Genomic DNA, 21,872 nt, shown 5'->3' on the forward strand with positions numbered 1-21,872 from the left:
CAAGCCCTAACATTACTACAGTGTCCTGATAATGAATACACATGATCATCCAGCCTGGACGTCATGTGTACTCAGAATCCTGACACTTCCGAATCTTTTCTGTGAGATTCCGGCAAGTGAAACCAAATCTCGCGAGATTACGGAGCTAAACGAGATTTGGTTTCACTTGCCGGAATCTCACAGAAAAGAGTCAGAAGTGTCAGGATTCTGAGTACACATGACGTCCAGGCTGGATTTTCATGTGTATTCATTATCAGGACACTGTAGTAATGTTAGGGCTTGTGTATGTAGCTGCACATAGTGATATAACTATATCGCTAGTGCAGTGTAAATGAATGGAGAGGAGTGCATGATGCCGATTGGTCAGCGTCATGCACTCCTCTGTACAACGCCTACTTGGTCGAAAGTAAAAGTACGGCCACTTGGGCATTAAGAAAGCTCATTAGCATAAACCAAAATCGCTCCTAACGTTGTGAAAAAAGATCGTTTTTTTTAATAAAAAGCATTACTGTCACCTACATTACAGCGCCCATCTCCTTATATAGGAGATAGGGCACTTATAATGTGGTGACAGAGCCTCTTTAATGTACTGGCATACACGGTAAATGACAGGTTACAGCGAGATTACGCTTTGCTCTGCTGTAACTACCACAAAAACAGTAACGAAGTACACAGATTGTGAATAGACATCCTGTGGAATGTCTATTCACTGTCTAAACACTTCAGTATCGTTAATGTGTTAGTATAAGACAGCACATAGCGATCTAAAAGGATCCCTATGCGCTGTGTAAATGAATGGAGAGAAGTGCATGACGCTGATTGGTCAGCGTCATACAATCCCCCGTACAACGCCCACTTGGTCTAAAGTAAAAATACGTCCACTTGGGCATTAAGCAACTCATTAGCATAAATATAAAATCGCTAATAAAGTGGTGAAAATAGATTGTTTTATTAAATAAAAAGCATTACTGTCACCTACATTATAGCGACCATCTCCTTATGTAGGAGATAGGGCACTTATAATGTGGTAACAGAGCCTCTTTAACAAGAGTTCCACTCTCCCAGCTAGCCAACTCCTCCATTCTAAAAATCTGTCTAATCTTATCCAACCATTGAGATATCGAAGGCGGGGTCGTGGACTTCCAGTTCAGAGGAATGAGTAGTTTAGCTGCGGTCAGCAGATGGGTTACTAATGAATGTTTAGCTGGCCGAACTGAGGAATTAGGTAGCCACAACACCACCAGCCCAGGAGGGATACATATGTCCCTCTTACATATTACCTTTATATGTCTCGTGACCTCAGATCAAAATGTCTTTAGGACTGGGCAATGATACCATATATGTGAGCTAGACCCCACCTCCGATCTACATCTCCAACTTAACTCATCCAAGGTAAACCGCCATTTATAGAGTAGTTGGGGGGTCTTATACCATCTCGTAAGGGTCTTGTAGGAGTTCTCTTGTATTTTAACACATCGAGAGAATCCGTGTGAGTTGGACAAAATACTAGAAACTTCTGCAGGGGTAAAAGTGGTGGAAAGCTCCTTTTCCCATGCCAACAAATATCCAGGCTTGAGCCGAGCAGCTAACTGCAGGAGTTTAGTGTAGATTTTAGAGATAAGGCCCTTGGGGAGTTTAGGAAACAACAAATAATGTTCTAGCCAATTAATATCCCGCAAGGGTTTTGTATATTTTGTGCAAAATTCTTTGCACACCGAATTAAATGCCAGTTCATGTATAAAAGGAGAGGGAAGTAGATTCTAGCGGAGTTAGTAAGCCAGCCAGCTTCATCGGGTCCGAGACATTTCTTAAAGTAGGATAAAGCGTTGTATGCAACAGATGCGACCATGGATATTGAGTCGGCATAGCGGCCGCCTTCAAGAAGGCTGGGAGATCACTAAGTGGCATAAGTGGAGATGGCCCCCCATCCGCTTTTGGTTTGTGGAACAAGTTCTGCCACACCTCAACAGTGCCTCTTATTGTATGACTGGAATGGACGCCCTTAAGTGGTACATCAGACCAAAGGTGTATAACCCCCTCATCTCCAAGTATGTGTCGCTCAATCTGTACATGTGGCCACTCCGTCTGCCGCATGTTTACCAAGCTCAACCATCTAGCTAAATGATTAGCTCTATAATAGGCCTGAACATCTGGCAATCCGCATCCCCCTGCAATCTACCCAGTCGTAATTGAGCATATGCAATTCTAGGGTGAGCAGATTTCCATATAAACTTTGAAAATAGACGGTGTATTTGGACGAAATATGATTGTGGAAGCCATATAGGAATGGTTTGCATCACATATAAAATTTGTGGCATTATATAACATTTTAGTATATTTTTCCTTCCCATCCAAGAGACATACGGGATTTTTAAACATGAGAGATGCAAACTAATTTTCTTGATTAACGTTTTATAGTTATATTCCAACAGCTTAGTAGGGTCTGAGGGGATGCGGACACCCAGGTACGTTATGTCAGTAGAGTTCCAGGCAAAAGGTGTAGACAATTTAAGTTTGTGAATTACTGGTTTTGGCATCGTGATTTTTAAAGCCACTGATTTACCTAGATTGATCTTAAAGTTTGAAACTTTTCTGAAGTCATCAAGTATCGAGAGAATCTCCGGAAAAGCTTGAAGGGGGTTCGATATAAAAAGTAAATCATCGGCAAATGCAGCCGTTGAGTGATTAACTTCCCCTATCTTGTGGCCATGAGTCTCTTGGGATTGTATAAATTTATGAACTAGGGGTTCTATTGTGAGAACAAAGAGAGATGGAGATAATGGGCAGCCCTGTCTCGTACCATTTTGAATATTAAAAGATGGGGAAAGGGTGCCATTTATTCTAAGCCTAGTAGATGGCGGATTATAAAGCGTGAAGATGGCTTTAATAAAGGAAGGAGGGAAACCATATCTAACTAAAGTCGCTTCCATAAAGTCCCAAGCCACCCGATCGAATGCCTTCTCTGCAGCACTAATGGAAGACTTTCTTTTGGCCCAAGACATGACATTGATCACTCTAGTCGTGTTAAACTTCCCTTCTCTGTGAGGGACAAATCCTGTCTGTTCCGGGTTTATCAGCTTGGGAAGCAATAAATTTATACGATGTGCCAGTAGCTTTGCCCACCATTTAACATCTGTATTCAGAAGGGAGATGGGCCTATAACTTCCACACACCATAGGGTCCTTGCCATCCTTTGGGATGACTGTTATATTGGAGTCAAGTATTTGTTTGGAAAGGGTGTCTCCTGCAAAAAGTGAATTGCTAAGTTTCACAAAATGTGGCAACAAAGTTGTGGCAAATTTTTTGTAGTAGAGTACGGGAAACCCATCCGGGCCGGGGCTTTTGCCACTAGGTATGGAGGACAATACTTCCTTCACCTCTTGTTCCGTAAAAGGAGACATCAATGCCGCCAAATCATCTTCTTCTAACTTGGGTAAGTAAATGGAATCAAGGAAAGCAGCGATGGGCCCCACACGACCCTCCGGTATGGAAGGTGGTTTATCAGACCGTATATTATAGAGAGAGGAATAAAATCTATGGAATACCGTTGCAATATCCTCTGTGGAGAGCACTTCTCCCCTATCGGTTTTCATTTTGGAAATAAAGGATTTTTCTTTTTGTTTTTTTGATAAGGCTCGACATAATTTTGGACCCCTTATGGAGTGCCCTAGCAGCCTTAACATACAGGAGATCCCTAAGATAGTTTCTCAATTTCGCAAGTTCAATTTGAGAATGCGGTATAGAAGATTTTTTTCCAATCGTTTCTAAAGCTGAAATTTTATTCAGAAGGGAATTTACTTGGGCCTCTCTATCTTTTTTGACCCTAGAGCCCAAAGAAATAAACCCGCCTCGAAAGCAGGCCTTATGGGCCTCTCATACGATCGGCAAAGGGGTCTCCGGAATGTCATTGAAACAAAAATACTCCTGGAGTTTGCTCTGGATTGTCGCAATATGTTCTGGGGAACCCAGTAGCGTCTCGTTTAGTGACCAGGACGGTGTTTTTCTGGGGAGAGAGGAAATGGACAAGTACATGGAAATCATTGCATGGTCAGATATCAAGATGGCCCCTATGTCGGAAGCATTAACTTCTCCTAGGTGTCTGCAAGATATATATATATATATATATATACACACACACACGATCTAATCTGTGATATGTCTTGTGTACTGGAGAATAATATGTGAAGTCTTTTGTGTCAAGATGGGCTGCTCTCCATACGTCAACCAGCGAAAGATCTCCTAGAGCCCTCTTTATGATCCTAATCGCCCTATAAGATATAGCCCGTGTTTTAGAAGTAGTGTCAAGGTTATGCTCTAATATACAATTAAAATCTCCTCCAAGCACTAGCACTCCATCTTGAAAGGTTTGTAATTTATGCAAGGTACGAGCCAACCATTTATCCTGTTTTCTATTAGGTGCATAAATGTTGGCTAGAGTAACTATTGTGTTTCCTATTGTCCCTTTAACAAATACATATCTAACAGAAGGATCAATTTGTTGAGCTAACAAAGTAAAGGGAACAGATCTACCAATAGCTATACTAACACCTCTTGATGCAGAAAAATGTGTGCTGTGAAAACACTTTGAGAAGGAAGTGTGCGATAATGAGGGAGTGTGAGTGTCTAAAATGAGTTTCCTGCAGGAAAAGTATATCCGTATATTTCCTAGCAATAGCGAACATTTGGCTGCGTTTTTGAGGAGTGTTTGTCCTCTCACATTCAGCGATGCAATATGTACCTCAGCCATAGTTACGTGTACACTGGGTTAATAATAAGGGGAAAATACTCAAGAGTCGTCACCACAACCTCTAACATAACCAATTGAGTAAGAAATAGAAACATTTAAAAAATTACAGTACTTATCGCATTGAAATCGGATTCCTAGGTCTGAGAGTACCTTAATCCAAACTCCCATCAGGGGTAGTAAAATAGCCCTTAAAACAAATAGATACAGCAGAATGTACATATACATTGGAGAAAAACACATCCAACCTATACGTAAGGAAGGAGAAGAAACACACTTTCTGTAAATAGTAAAATAACTGGTAGTACCATTATGATTTAGCTCACAAAAGGATACATAAAGTTCCAGCTGAAATCTGTAACAGTCAATTAGAGGCCCTTCGCTACTAGAAAGCAAAAACTTCGGCAAGCAATTTCACCTCCTATAAGCCTCTCTTAAATATCTAGAAAAGCAACAAATGTCACGTCTCCATATTTCAGATGGGATCTCTCCTTGGAGACTTAGCCTTAGGTTGTAGAGACCAGACATCTGAAGGAGGTAGATCCGGATACGGAGCTTGAAGATGAAAAGGTAGCCACGAGGGGATGTCCATTGGAGGAATGCGGAGCACGGCCCAGAGATTATGTAAATCCGCAGGTTGTCTAACGACAAAAGGTTTACTGTTATTCATGACCGATATTCCAAAAGGGTACAACCATCTGTAGGGGATGCAACAAAATCTAAAGAAATCTGTGAAAGGCTTTAAGATGCGTCGTTTGGTTAGTGTGCTAGCTGCCACGTCCTGAAAAAACAGGACTTTACAACTATCATAGTAAACTCCCTGCAAATCCCGGGCCTTGTGCAGGAGGTCAGCCGTGTCCACAAAGCTAAGGAGGCCACAAACTACATCTCTGAGCGGCTCCTCTGGTGCAGGTTTAGGTCTGAGCGATCTATGTATGTGTTCAATAACAATCGGAGAGGCCCGATCCGCCCCCAGTAGATCCGAAAAAATCTGAATGGCCGCTTCCCTCAATGTCTCTGGTGCAATTGTCTCCGGCACGCCTCTAAGCTGAATGTTCTTCCTCCTATTGCGATTCTCTTGATCCTCCAACTGAAGAAATGCTTGATTTAAGTATTATTGTTGGGAGATAACATTCTGCTGTGCCACTATGCTGTGAGACAATAAAGCAGTTTGAACGTTTTCCAGCTCATCCACTCTATGGCCAATGTGCTTAACATCCATTTTAATATCAGAAAGTTCTTTCAACACTGGTGACAAGGCTTGTGACAAAAATTTCTTAAGAAAAGCTCTAGAGATATGGCAGGCATCAGAGTCAGCAGATGATGCAGCCTGGGCCGTACTGCTCTCTCGGTCTGAATCCCCATCTTGGGACAAATCAGCATCATCTTCATGCGCATAAGACTGACTCCCAGCAGAAGAGGAGGTAGCATGTTTTTTATGAAAGAAACGGTCCATATCATGCTGGTTTTTGTGCTTTTTAGGTGTGTTTTGCAGGTCTTTAAGCTTATCTTTACCCGTTTTCACCATCTTTAATTAGCTTGTGGTACGAAAGAAAAAAAAAGTGCGTATCTTCACGGTGGTAGTTACTAGTGCATCATTTGGAACCGTGCTTACAGCTTCCCATCAACCTCCCTCCCTACACAGTGCAAGAGAGGAGAGGGTCACCTAGCAAAAATATATTATGGAAGTCCAGAAATTGCAGTATATAGCAATAGGGTGTTAGCACTTACTCACTAGGCGCGAGCCCAGCGATGAAACATTAAAGCTGTGCTCCGTATGGTTAGAAGGAAGATAGGGGGGAATATGTGGCACTCACTCCGAAGTCCTTGGACGCTAGTCTGCAGGGTCTCCTGGGTTGCAGGCCCAGGTTCGTCTTCCCCTGACGGCACAGTAACGCTTCCTTCTCCAGTAAACCGGAGCAGAAGGTGTCTCTCTGGGCTTAAAGAGGCTCTGTCACCAGATTTTGCAACCCCTATCTGCTATTGCAGCAGATCGGCGCTGCAATGTAGATTACAGTAACGTTTTTATTTTTTAAAAACGAGCATTTTTGGCCAAGTTATAACCATTTTCGTATTTATGCAAATGAGGCTTGCAAAAGTACAACTGGGCGTGTTGAAAAGTAAAAGTACAACTGGGCGTGTATTATGTGCGTACATCGGGGCGTGTTTACTACTTTTACTAGCTGGGCGTTGTGTATAGAAGTATCATCCACTTCTCTTCACAACGCCCAGCTTCTGGCAGTGCAGACACAGAGCGTGTTCTCCAGAGATCACGCTGTGACGTCACTCACAGGTCCTGCATCATGTCGGCACCAGAGGCTACAGATGATTCTGCAGCAGCATCGGCGTTTGCAGGTAAGTCGATGTAGCTACTTACCTGCAAATGCTGATGCTGCTGCAGAATCAACTGTAGCCTCTGGTGCCGACACGATGCAGGACCTGTGAGTGACGTCACAGATCTGCACTGCCAGAAGCTGGGCGTTCTGAAGAGAAGTGGATGATACTTCTCATCAGAAAGCCCAGCTAGTAAAAGTAGTAAACACGCCCCGATGTACGCCCATAATACACGCCCAGTTGTACTTTTACTTTTCAACACGCCCAGTTGTACTTTTGCAAGCCTCATTTGCATAAATACGAAAATGGTCATAACTTGGCCAAAAATGCTCGTTTTTTAAAAATAAAAACGTTACTGTAATCTACATTGCAGCGCCGATCTGCTGCAATAGCAGATAGGGGCTGCAAAATCTGGTGACAGAGCCTCTTTAATGTAGATGTATCTGGCCAGCTTCTCTCATCCATTTATCCCTGCAGATATCATAGGCCCCAGCGGTACCTGTATTAGTGCAGCTGCTGCCGACCATCCGTCTCACCGGAAATCTAGGCCCCGGTCGAACACGAGGATTAGGCCAAACTCGCCAAACTACCGAAAAACCTCTCAGATTGCACCGGACCAGTTCCCTCGGCACACCAGAGCAGCATAGAGATGATCGGTACCGATGGTACAGCTTTTAGTCCACTCAGGCCGTCAGATGGAGCAGGATATTCCTTAAACCAGCGGAGTTCACTAGAGTTGCGTCCGGTCACTGCAGCGTCCAAGCCACACCCCCCGTATGTGCAGGATTTTTTTTGACGTGCGTCCTTATTTTAGTGTGTCTGTGGACATTTTTATACGCTCTGTTTTACTATTCTCCATAAAGATTATATATTTTATATTTGATACCTTACAATTGTGCATTGCATCTTTTTTTCGTTTTTGGTTTGGTCATCTATAATACATGCATCAATATGTTGAAAATACTCTTTAGCAACCTACCTGTGGTATTTGCTTTAATACGTGATGCAGAGCACTCCTTTGTATCAACAAATAACCACAGTGAGAGATACGGATTCTGACAATATATCTGCACAGTCCATTGCATAATTATTAATGTTAGTCCATATTAAGAGACTTGTTATTCTCCGCTTACAATGTGGTGTGCCAGAGAAACCCCTACTATACTATGCTGTCTAGGATAACATCTCCACGGACGGCTGGAGTGATGGCTGTCTTGTGTTGCTCAGCCACTCTGTGACGCGCACGCCCTTAGGAACATGATGCTGACATGACAGGCGTCATGCGTTACCCGGTAACTTTGTGGTTAAGCCCGTCCCAATGAATGTGACGCCGTGAGATGAGGTCATCCATAGGCGTCGGAAGGGTGGCGGCTCATTGCATTTCTTAGACCATGTACAAGGCTCTGATGATGATAGTGCCATACGCACATCACAGCCCGTGGCCATTAGAAGCTGGATGATAGCCTTCTGTTTGAGATGGCCTATTCCGTCCCTTGATGAATCGAGCTACAAGGCCTGGAGAAAACGCGTCGAAACAAAGCGGTACGGGTAATCTCGTAGGGCTCTTCATCTTTAAGGGATGCATTATATTTATAAATTGTATTATAAGAATAAATTAGATAGGAGGAACAGATTTATAAACCGCCTGTTCCCTAGCTTTGAGACGGCTGCAGTGCAAAGCATTGTGGGACGATATATGAAAATGTTATCTTATTTTCATAGTAATATCAATACATATTTTTTTTAATATAAAATAGAGCTATCAAGCAATTGTGAAAGTAATGGCTGCGATCTACATGGGCACTCTAGAATAGATTGTTAAAAAGTAATGATATCTTTTTATAAAAGAAAATGGCATTTGTTTAGTAGAAAAAAAGAATTATACACATATATAAACACATAAAGACAGACAGATATAGACAGACAGATAGATAGATACAGACAGGCAAATCTTTTATAACAATGACATTATAAGGACGTGAGTAGACCGTGATTACAGACTAGACGGACCCTTACAACAAGCATGAAAAAGACCTCATAGCCGGCTGTGTCAAGGCCGGCGTTTCATGTACATATTGGCGGGTAATGAAGGGCCCTGGTGCTCATTAAACACATATCTGGTTTCTTTCCAGCTTCTGGTTCCTCCCAGTTTACCGCCAATTACTTCATTGATGAAGCCTTTGACATCTGATATCTATTTTCAGCAGATGTAAAGGGATGACTGCCACTCACTGTAATGAGCTGTATCACATTAAAAGTTCTCCCCACATTCATTTTGCATGTTATAAACTTAATGATAACATTCTTGAAAATACAAAGCCGGACAAATAAAAAAAAAAAAACAAGCACAGATAGAAGGATCATTCACTGCTAGACAGTGTGTAAATCTGTTACTTTTTGTGTTTAGCTGGATCCAAGCATATTTTAGAATACAGCAAATATTTTTCACAAAGAACCGTAGAATAGGAAAGGAATACTGGAGCAATATTGACATAATAGAGTAGTAAATTTACTTACAACCAAATCCTGGTCTTGTAGCAGGTTGAGAATTGCTTGATACAGTGACGGTCTCAAATCGGCTTTGAATTTGACGGAAACCCATTGTCCGATCAACCAGATTACTCTCCGTCGTAACAACTTATACCTTTGGAAAAACAGTACATAATGGTAAACGTGCTGAATAGAAAGATATGTTCGCCTATTGTTTGTGATCTAACGAACAGTGTGGAAACTGGAATATTTCATTGTTAAAGGGGTATTCCCACCTTGACATTTATAGCATATCGACACATGACTTAAATGTCTGATAGATGCGGGTCCCAACTTTTTCCCGAACAGGGGTCCCTTGACATGTGGCCACTGCATCCTGGCGGAGAATCAGTGAAGAGGTGCGCCTGGAATTACAGAAACAGCCAAGTTTATTGTGATACGCTGTTCTCGAAACTCCAATAGAAGTGAATGGGAGCTACAGAAACAACGAAGCACAGCAAACTCGACTGTTTCCGGATTTCTCAACCACTTCTCCAATGATTGCCCAACTGGATGCGGCAGCCAGCAGCGTCCTTAACAGGCAGTATGTAGTCAGGGGACCCCTGCTTGAGAGATAGGTGAGGGTACCAGAGCTGGATACCGCATCTACCAGACATTTATGGCTTATACTGTGTTAAGAAGGGAATACTCCTTTACTGTTTATACATATTTAGTTACAAAATAAAAAGTGAATACTTCTAAAAATTCTCAAAAGGGAATGTCTCACACGTATTCTTTTATTTCCAGTTTTTAAGCTTTCATGGGGTAGGCTATATTAGAGGCACATACCCTTCCTGTATTATCTGTACAGACATATGTGCAGCAGGATGTGTGCACTTTATAATAGCTGCAATGAATGAGATAATGGACAGAGAAGTGTAAATAAACTAATACAGTACAACCCCTGCCCCAGAAATCAGTGAAAGGGGAGATACATATAGAGGCATTATCTGTGTATAGTATTACTATCCAGCCTTTTCTGTGTCTCCAGCAGAAAAACAGAGCTGCAGTCCTGTAATTTAATCCCCTGTCCTTTAATGATAGTGAGATGACTCTGCTCATATGTCCCGGACTACATAGAAAAGCTGAAAAGTGAGCTGCAAAAAACATGAAATGTCAACCTATTGTGACTGCTCTAGTGGCCAGTGGGAAAACTGAACTGCTATAGGTTATTTTAAATGGATAACCACATAAAAAAATAAATGTTATCAATAAAAACTAGATTTAAAGCAACTGTCCTTCCTCCTCTGCAGGCTGAAAATAAACATGGTACGTGTATTTTTAAAAAGTAATTTGTAGTTACCTAGCCTCCATTTCCCCACATCGAAATAAAGTGGATGGGCAGGCGCTGGTGAGTGACACCTATTACAGGCGTCCGCATACTTTAGTCTCAGACTACCGCTTAGCTCATACTGGGAAGCAAAAGTCTTAAAGTCACAGCAACTTTTTCTTAACTCCAGTTCTCAAGTGCCCCCAACAGGTCATCGACACAGATTATTTAATTACTTCCCATTGCAGCAACCTGTATGGCAACTACTGATCTTTGGAAACACCTCAAACCATGACTTGTTGGGTGTACTTGAGGATGGATTTTGACAAACACTGGCCTAGACAATACAGAGGATTGAATGAGCAGGCATGTTTGGGACTACTGACATCTAACATAATAGAATAAGGTTAGCCAACACAGTGGGAAAGATGCATTTGGCATGTTAAATTTACCACTGCTAGAGGTTGATTGAAATAAACGTGCCTGCTTGGCCAAGCGTATACGTTTATGGGAGTAGGGGTGTCGGGAGGCATGACTGTATGACCAGCCTTAGAGTGAGTAATTCGTATCAAGCTGTGATCTTCAACCATGGCTTCCTTAAATGTACAAAACCACCTAAATACAGAGTTTACAGAATGGTAGACATTTGAGGGGCTGCAATACATACAGTGATAGAAGCTGAGAAGGATATAGCTGTTAAAAGGTTTACTTCATGAAGGCAACCCCTGTTTAACTGAAAGCTGGCACAGCTATGAGCCGCATCTAGCTAAACAGTACCCGCTGCAGGGGAAATTTATCTAGACATGGCAGCCTTCCATATAATGCATGGACGAACAGTCTAAGAGAGTGGGAGTGGATATCACAGAGTAGCTCTCCATTCTGGTTCATAAAGGGGGTTTCGAAAAGAGGACCTCCTCTATGTAATCCATAAACCCTAAGAAGGAATATTTTCACGAGACAACTTTCATTGTTCTCGTAGGTCCGATCAGCACTTAAATTGAAAAGCAATAATACTCTCAACCCTAATATATTGAGAAATATTTTTATTCTAGAACTACAATGATATGTCTTATCCCAATACAAAAATAAAACATTATATTAGTCCTCCGTGAACTGTGAACTAAAATTTGGCCATGGTTATGAAGTTCTGAAAATATCCCTGATATGAAGGGGAAATAACAGCACCTGTGTCCATATTACGTAAAATATACATCTGCGTTCACGAGAGGCGTGCAACATTTCCTTTTACTAGCGCAGTGGTATCCTAAGGAGAGTTACTTGTGTAATAGAAATCTTAGATCACAAGAGAAATATAGCCGGGACACAAAATAATAAAAGTGATTTCAAATTGGTGATGGATGCGATGTTCTTACCTATCATGGGTAATTTGCAGTTCTCCTAATAGCTGTATTTTAAACCATTCATCGAAGTCCACACTATCAAATAATTCATATGCAGCCAGTCCTACAGCATTGTAAACTGAGGGAAGATGAATGGAAAGGAAATTGTTGGTACTTACAGAAAAAAAATAAAGAATAAGACGGGTATTCTGTAGGGTAGGACCTGAAATAAGATTAACTAAACACAGTTACTACCAGCTAACCGACTCTTTCACATTGGACACACAATTGTTCTTCCTCTCCTTATATTCAGGTTTCACATCAGTAAATCCCTTCTCATCTCCTTGCATTGAGTATAAACTTCTCTTGCTTCGTCATATTGCATAATTTAGAATGTAACTTCAGGCAAAAACTGATAATTCTGTCTCTATACAGGTTAGAGTGCAGCTTCCACTACCCAAAATCCTATCATCTGGAGTCTGTCTGAGGAGATGTCAGGTAGCCAGCATCTTCAGGATACTCTCGGCACATAGGAGGAGTACAGGTTATTCTCTGATACTGTACATAACAAATGATCCAGTAGTGAGAGTACTATAGGGTTTCCTTATTGGAAGGCACCATATAGTTACATAGGTTGAAAAAAGTCACAGATCCATCAAGTTCAACCTTTCTCAACCACTTACTATATTTTTTATTGCTAGATTAGTTATAAACCTCAATGCCATTCCTCAATAAATAAGCATCTAGCCTTTTCTTAAAATTCTGACATAGTATCTGCCATCACTATCTCCTGGGGTAGGACATTCCATAGTTTAACCGCAACTGTAAAGAACCCTTTCCTATATTGATGTCTGAAACGTCTTTCTTCCACATGCAATGGATGTCCCCTGGTCCTTTGTAGTCCTTGGAAGAAACAGATCATGTGCTAGTTCTTTGTATTGACCACACCAATATTAATACATGTTATTAAGATCACCTCTAAGGCCCCATGCACACGACCGTGCCCGCAATCACGGCCCGCAATTGCGGGCATGGACGGCCGCCGACTGCCACCCGAATTTTCGGGCCGTGCTCCCATACAAAGTATGGGAGCACGGCCCGCAAAATGTAAAAGAATGTTCCATAATGTTCAAAACATTTCTACGGCACGGACACCCATCCGTAGCACTACGGAACGGTGTCCCTGTTCAATGAAAGTGAATGGGTCCATTTTTGCGGTCGTGTTCATGGGGCCTTAGACGTTTTTTCACCAGAAGAAGAGAACCTTCTCCATGTCTCTACATATGATAGATTCAAGAGTGGCCCACCAACAGACCCATAAAATGGGGTTCCCAATCTGATCCGGGGAACTAAAATGAAGAGTGCTTACTCAAAACTCAATAGAGGGTAACTTTGCATGTGTAGCGACCCCTCCAACAGGGAAGTGATCCCTTTATTCTCGAATCTGGTGGCGGTACAGCATACTTTACTAGCCACACTTTAATGACATGCCAAAAAAGTATTTAAAGAGGCTCTGTCACCAGATTTTGCAGCCCCTATCTGCTATTGCAGCAGATAGGCGCTGCAATGTAGATTACAGTAACGTTTTTATTTTTAAAAAACGAGCATTTTTGGCCAAGTTATGACCATTTTCGTATTTATGCAAATGAGGCTTGCTAAAGTCCAAGTGGGCGTGTTTAAAGTAAAAGTACAACTGGGCGTGTATTATGTGCGTACATCGGGGCGTGTTTACTGCTTTTACTAGCTGGGCTTTCTGATGAGAAGTATCATCCACTTCTCTTCAGAACGCCCAGCTTCTGGCAGTGCAGATCTGTGACGTCACTCACAGGTCCTGCATCGTGTCGGCACCAGAGGCTACAGTTGATTCTGCAGCAGCATCAGCATTTGCAGGTAAGTAGCTACATCGACTTACCTGCAAACGTCGATGCTGCTGCAGAATCATCTGTAGCCTCTGGTGTCGATGTGTCCTCGCTCGTCTGACACGATGCAGGACCTGTGAGTGACGACACAGCGTGATCTCTGGAGAACACGGCTGTGTCTGCACTGCCAGAAGCTGGGCGTTGTGAAGAGAAGTGGATGATACTTCTATGCACAACGCCCAGCTAGTAAAAGCAGTAAACACGCCCCGATGTACGCACATAATACACGCCCACTTGGACTTTTACTTTTAAACACACCCACTTGGACTTTTGCAAGCCTCATTTGCATAAATACGAAAATGGTCATAACTTGGCCAAAAATGCTCGTTTTTTAAAAATAAAAACGTTACTGTAATCTACATTGCAGCGCCTATCTGCTGCAATAGCAGATAGGGGTTGCAAAATCTGGTGACAGAGCCTCTTTAAATGGAAAACTTCTTTCACTGTAATAATGAAAACATATTTACATGTGCTCGAAAATGAAGGTAAATTTAAGGAACCTTACAGTAAATTATCACTCATAAATAAAATTGCCAAATACATGCCTTACTTTTGATCAACCAGCGAGAAGAATTTTAAAGCAATAATGGAAAATTCAAGAACAAATTTTGATCGGCAAAATTTCTACAAATAGCAAATTAGTTAATACATGTTACCTACCGGTTTCTTTAATAAGTATCGCATTTAAATCTTCTAAAGAAGAGGGACCTGTAAAAAAAAAAAAAAAATATGTGAATCATTATCTTACTTTTCCCCTTAGATTGAAGCATACCGACTAAGGACATGTGCAACTTATCATTTTTGAAGTAATCGTTACATTTGCATTAAAAAAATCTTGGAGTATTTTTGTTTATTTATTCGTAGGATGCAGAATGATTCGCATGGCCACTAGATATTCTATATGGTTTAGGAGAAAAGACGTTTTACCTGGTATAGTCTAAGCCCTTTAAGAGGGCTTTTACTTGTTAGCTATGGGTGAGGGATATTTCAGTAAATATTTGAAGACTGTCATGTGGTTACTGAACTTCTGCACATTAACAAATATAAATACTGCTGATGATATTAATAGGGTTGCCTCATGACAAGAACCCCTGTCCATATGGTCTATGAGGGCATATAGACGTCATAGACTTCTCTGTGCCAAAACAGAGATGGCACAAAGACCAGAGGCAGCCATTGAATGGCCGGCATGTAATACTATATTTAACATACATGTGTGGCTGGCCCGTGGCTTCCCCCATTGGTAACAGCTGATTACCAGTGGATAGAGGAGCCAGCTTCTTTTTAAAAAGGGTTTTCATAAGACAAGCGCTTAAATTTATATAGCAACAAAAAGAATTCAGAGAAAATTTGAAAGCATTGTTTTATAAAATGAGAGACAAAAAAAAAACTGCCGACACTTCATGTAACTCCAGTAATTTCCTCTAATGCCTGACAGCATCATACTCAGCGACAGAAACAATGACAGCATGTCATGTCAATGGTAAAAGACTCTTACCTTGAAGGGTGTGAACCATGCCTAAGAGCACGGGTGTGAGGGTCTGGCTGTACTCATGGAAAATGTCAATGAACAGCACTTCTGAACAAGGCTGATAAAGAAACACAGGAAATAAGATTTACAAAATGTCTCAAATACTGAATACAGATATATAGAAGAATCTAGAGACAATTTACACCGTAGATCTGGGGTTTGTCCAAGGCTGCAACTGTATGGCAGTAAGTATACTCCTTCTTTGGACAAGGCAGGCCGGGTCCACAAGTAGCGGACTTGCCGTAGATTTGCAGTAACGTAAATCCACAGAAATGTATCGTACAATGCAAGTAAATGGGTAACGGAAAAAAAAATCAGTTTTAGATCCGCAGCATTCTTGGATGGAAAGGCCGCAGATTTTTAATGTGAATTTCCCCCTTTGCAATGCACAGGATGAAATCTGAATTAAATCCACAGCAAAACCTGCATGGAACACATTCCGCTGTAGATATTGACTATTCCTCATCTAGTTTTTCAATTGAACTAATATGTAATTCTGACCTTGTCATCAGAAAATTACCTATAGTTTACATCAAGTTTTTTTTAAGATTTAGTGGCAATTTATTTTAATTGATATGTCATGATCTATATTAAAAAAATAATCCTAAAATCTTGCAGTTTTCACTCAGGCCAGTGAGCCTTATAAATAGACACTTCCTGTTTTGTAGAGATTCTTGTCACACTACAAGAAGTTAGGCCTTATTCACACAACAGTGAAAAACGGCCATATGATGGCCGTTTTTTAAAACAATGATATTCTATGGGTGTATTCACACGGCCGTTCTTTTAACGGCCCGTGAATAATGGCCGTCAAAAAATAGGACATGTCTTATTTTTGTCCGTTTTAACAACCGGACGGCCCCCATAGAAGTCAATGGATCCGTTTTTAACGGCTGTCAATACATGCAACAACCGTTAAAAACAGATTTGTGACATAGGGATTGGCAAGGGAACTACTAGTGAGGTCATCGCGCCGCCTTCGCAGATCCCGTGCAGACGAGAGACCATGCGTGAAGACAAGCTGCAACAGTGAGTGTCATCGCGTCGCCTTCGCAGATCCAGTGAAGACGAGAGACCTTACATGAGAAGACAGCGCTGCATCGGTGAGAATGTAGGGCATTCATGTCAGGCTGTGTGGCATCATATACAGGAGGGCTGTGTGGCACATACAGGGAGACGTGTGGCATCATCTACAGGGAGGCGTGTGGCATCATATACAGGGAGGCGTGTGGCATCATATACAGGGAGGCGTGTGGCATCATATACAGGGAGGCGTGTGGCATCATATACAGGGAGGCGTGTGGCATCATATACAGGGAGGCGTGTGGCATCATATACAGGGAGGCGTGTGGCATCATATACAGGGAGGCGTGTGGCATCATATACAGGGAGGCGTGTTGCATCATATACAGGGAGGTGTGTGGCATCATATACAGGAGGTGTGTGGCATCATATACAGGAGGTGTGTGGCATAATATACAGGTGGTGTGTGGCATCATATACAGGAGGTGTGTGGCATCATATACAGGAGGTGTGTGGCATCATATACAGGAGGTGTGTGGCATCATATACAGGGAGGTGTGTGGCATCATATACAGGGAGGTGTGTTGCATCATATACAGGGAGGTGTGTGGCATCATATACAGGAGGTGTGTGGCATCATATACAGGAGGTGTGTGGCATCATATACAGGAGGTGTGTGGCATCATATACAGGAGGTGTGTGGCATAATATACAGGTGGTGTGTGGCATCATATACAGGTGGTGTGTGGCATCATATACAGGAGGTGCGTGGCATCATATACAGGGAGGTGCGTGGCATCATATACAGGGAGTTGCGTGGCATCATATACAGGGAGGCTGTGTGGCATCATATACAGGGAGGTGTGTGGCATCATATACAGGGAGGTGTGTGGCATCATATACAGGGAGGTGTGTGGCATCAGTTTTTCACTGCCGTTTTAACGGCCTGACGGCCCCCATAGAAGTCAATGGATCCGTTTTTAACGGCTGTCAATACATGTAACATCCGTTAAAAACGGATCTGTTACATGGGGATTGGCAAGGGAACTACTAGTTCCCTTGCTGGCTATCGTTGGTATACTCATGTTTGCGGCGCTTCTTCAGGTGTGGTCACTCGTCTTCACGGGTTTGAAGGCGCCTCGATGACGTCATTGCCCCGTCGCGCTGCCTTGCCAGATCCCGTGCAGACGAGTGACCACAAGTGAAGAAGACAAGAGACGGCGCTGCTCTCGTGAGTATGTGGCACGATCTACAGGCAGGCTGGTGTGGCATCTACAGGCAGGCTGGTGTGGCATCTACAGGGAGGCTGGTGTGGCATCTACAGGCAGGCTGGTGTGGCATCTACAGGGAGGCTGGTGTGGCATCTACAGGCAGGCTGGTGTGGCATCTACAGGCAGGCTGGTGTGGCATCTACAGGCAGGCTGGTGTGGCATCTACAGGGAGGCTGGTGTGGCATCTACAGGGAGGCAGGTGTGGCATCTACAAGGAGGCAGGTGTGGCATCTACAGGGAGGCAGGTGTGGCATCTACAGGGAGGCAGGTGTGGCATCTACAGGGAGGCAGGTGTGGCATCTACAGGGAGGCAGGTGCGGCATCATCTACAGGGAGGCTGTGTGGCATCATCTACATGGAGGCTGGTGTGGCATCATCTACAGGGAGGTGTGTGGCATCATCTACAGGGAGGTTGTTGTGGCATCATCTACAGGGAGGTGTGTGGCATCATCTACAGGGAGGCGTGTGGCATCATCTACAGGGAGGCGTGTGGCATCATCTACAGGGAGGCGTGTGGCATCATCTACAGGGAGGCGTGTGGCATCATCTACAGGGAGGCGTGTGGCATCATATACAAGGAGGCGCGTGGCATCATCTACAGGGAGGCGCGTGGCATCATATACAGGGAGGCGCGTGGCATCATATACAGGGAGGTGTGTGGCATCATATACAGGGAGGCGCGTGGCATCATCTACGGGGAGGCTGGTGTGGCATCATATACAGGGAGGCGTGTGGCATCATATACAGGGAGGCGTGTGGCATCATATACAGGGAGGCGTGTGGCATCATCTACAGGGAGGCGTGTGGCATCATATACAAGGAGGCGTGTGGCATCATATACAGGGAGGCGTGTGGCATCATCTACAGGGAGGCGTGTGGCATCATCTACAGGGAGGCGTGTGGCATCATCTACAGGGAGGCGTGTGGCATCATCTACAGGGAGGCGCGTGGCATCATCTACAGGGAGGCGCGTGGCATCATATACAGGGAGGCGTGTGGCATCATATACAGGGAGGTGTGTGGCATCATATACAGGGAGGCGCGTGGCATCATATACAGGGTGGCGTGTGGCATCATCTACAGGGAGGTGTGTGGCATCATATACAGGAGGTGTGTGGCATCATATACAGGGAGGCGCGTGGCATCATATACAGGGAGGCGTGTGGCATCATATACAGGGAGGCGTGTGGCATCATATACAGGGAGGTGTGTGGCATCATATACAGGGAGTTGTACGGCATCATATACAGGGAGGCGTGTGGCATCATATACAGGGAGGCGTGTGGCATCATATACAGGGAGGCGTGTGGCATCATATACAGGGAGGCTGGTGTGGCATCATCTACAGGGAGGCTGGTGTGGCATCATATACAGGGAGGCTGGTGTGGCATCATATACAGGGAGGCGTGTGGCATCATATACAGGGAGGCTGTAAATAGTGTCTACGTGAACATGTGACCTTCCTTTGGTTGTTTTCAGGGGGCTGGGACAAAAAAAAGCCTGACCAATGAAATTCATCAGTTTTTTAACGGCCATGAAAAACTGATGCAAAATGGATGTCAAACGGCCATTAAAAACGGACATATGGACTTGAAATGGATGAAAATTTAGAGACACACTGATGCAAAATGGCCATGAAAAACTGACAGTTGATCAGTTTTAAATGGACATTTTTTTTCACTGTTGTGTGAATAAGGCCTTAGACTTCCGTGTATCATTGCGATCTTCAATACCAAAAATATACTTTACCATCAATATAAGACACACAAAAATATAAAGTCGTTTCATTTTCTGATGTAAGACACATGGTGTTATCAATCCATTACATCCATGTGCTTCGCATTAATAGCAATTAACCCCATCATGTACCTCACATTCATAATGGGCAACATTGGGTTAATCAGATATGTGATATTGGATCATTTTCCCCAATAAATAAATTAGGTCTAATATTTTGAAATCATTTGTTTGATTTGGCTCTCTATCTACTTTTAGGACTTGTATGGAAAATTCTGAAGGGTTCGATCACCACTGTAGGTGCCTTTTTTTTTTTTACATTTAAATTATCATCATTTCATTAATATCAATTTTTAAATTGGCAAAAACGCAGAAAAAAAAAAAGCAGTTTTTTTTTTTTTTACATCATACACTGATCATCATCAATGATGCTATAAATTTGTTCTGCAGGTTGCTACTGTCGCGATAAAACCAAATATGTGTATATTTTTTTATGGATTGGGAATTTTATTTATTGTAAAAAAATGGGCATTGCTGTGTGTTATTTTACTGATGTTTTTTTTTTATTATTAATTGAACTTTTTTTTTTTTAATCCCATACGGGGATTTTTATTTTTTAATTTCAATGTACTGGCATATGTTTATATGCCAGTACATTTGTCTGTGTACTAATAGCCCTGGGCTGTCTGTTCATATAAATTATGTCCCTTTATTGCGTCACAGGGATTCCCTGTGAAGCGATCATTGTGTGCCGCCCTACCCATTTTTTTTTCTAATGCCGCAGTCAGCTTTGATCACGCATTCAAGGGGATAACGGCGGAGACCAGATGTTTCTCTGATTTCTGCCATTATAATGGGTCTGTAGCTGCGTATTACAGCCGTTGCCCTGCTCCTGATCAGCAAGTGTGCCCGCACGATCAGTGCAAGAGAACTTTGAATAAAGCGGCGGACTAGCAAGCGTGGTGTCTCTACATTTGAAGTCCATGAGGTTGACGGCGACTCTTGAATGGAGTGATTGAGCGCATGTTAAACCTACACTCCATTAAAAAACACCACATCACTGCGGGTGGTGCAGTGAGGAGGAACGGGAGACCTGGTGCCCCGTTCTAATGATCAGTGGGGGGTCCCAGTGGTGGGGCCCCCAGTAAACAGACACTTATCAAATAACCTGTGGATAGGTGGCAAATGTTGATTCTGGGAATATCTCTTTAATTAGCGCTGCTTATTATGGTGGGAAAAGCTCTTTAACAAGTTGTTCACCATTCAGCAGTCTAATATCAAAAGTGAGTGCATTTAAGCCACGGACCCCTGACATTAGACATTTCAACCTACTATACTTTTTACTAGAATGAAAGCAGGTAATGCTGTGTTCACATCAGCGTTGGTTTCCCCTCATGGGTTCCGTTGCAGCTTTCCGTCAGAGGAAACCAAAGCTTTCGTTTGCATTACCATTGATTTCTATGGTAATGCTTGCGTTGCAAATGGTTTCCCTTTGTTTCCGTTCCGTAAGGTTTCTGTTTTTTTTTTTAAAGTGGAAACAGTAGTGTAGTCGACTACACTATAGTTTCTGCTAAAAAAACGGAAACCTTACGGAACAGAGACAAACGGAAACCATTTGCAATGGAAGCGTTACGAATGAAATCAATGGTAATGCAAACGAAAGCTATGGTTTCAATTTGCCTATCCGTTCATGGGTTCCTCCGACGGAAAGCTGCAACAGGACCATGAACGGAAACCAACGCTGATGTGAACAGGCCCTAAACTGTCTATAACAGAAGAGTCTCTGTTAAAACCCGAGGGCAGGGTTTTGTAATACATAAAAATACTACACACAAAATGAAGTTGTTTCACAGGTCCTGCTGTTTTCAATGAATAACGTTTAAAATCAGCCAAATTGTATTGTATTAAATACAATAGACAAAATATTTTATAACAAAAAAGACAAAATCAAGTGTCTGGAACACATTCTACAACAAGAAATTGAAATACATATAAGGAACACACAAGATCACAACTATTCTTTTCCACAGAATAAAAAACTAAGAGGCCCAAAAGCAGCCTCTAAAAGATGCTGTAAAAAACACACGAAGATAAAACTGATCCTACAGTCATAAACGTCTGTCACCCATTTCTTACGTCCCGTTCACATAACGATATTGGCCTACGTTAAGCGT

At 42.6% G+C, this 21,872-nt stretch overlaps 1 protein-coding gene across 2 annotated transcripts in view; it reads right to left on the reverse strand.

The window, feature by feature from the left end:
- IPO11 (importin 11) overlaps nucleotides 1-21,872 on the reverse strand; it is a 511,812-nt gene that overhangs the window by 317,125 nt on the left and 172,815 nt on the right. For both annotated transcript variants that reach the window (XM_075839216.1, XM_075839226.1), the window contains exons 13-16: nucleotides 15,635-15,725; nucleotides 14,797-14,844; nucleotides 12,251-12,356; nucleotides 9,596-9,722 (exon numbers count right to left, since the gene is read on the reverse strand). In XM_075839216.1, coding sequence (XP_075695331.1) covers nucleotides 9,596-9,722; nucleotides 12,251-12,356; nucleotides 14,797-14,844; nucleotides 15,635-15,725 — 372 coding nt within the window. The remainder of the gene's footprint in view (nucleotides 1-9,595; nucleotides 9,723-12,250; nucleotides 12,357-14,796; nucleotides 14,845-15,634; nucleotides 15,726-21,872) is intronic.

Source organism: Rhinoderma darwinii, chromosome 1, assembly GCF_050947455.1.
Source record: "Rhinoderma darwinii isolate aRhiDar2 chromosome 1, aRhiDar2.hap1, whole genome shotgun sequence".
Taxonomy (NCBI): Eukaryota; Metazoa; Chordata; class Amphibia; order Anura; family Rhinodermatidae; genus Rhinoderma; species Rhinoderma darwinii.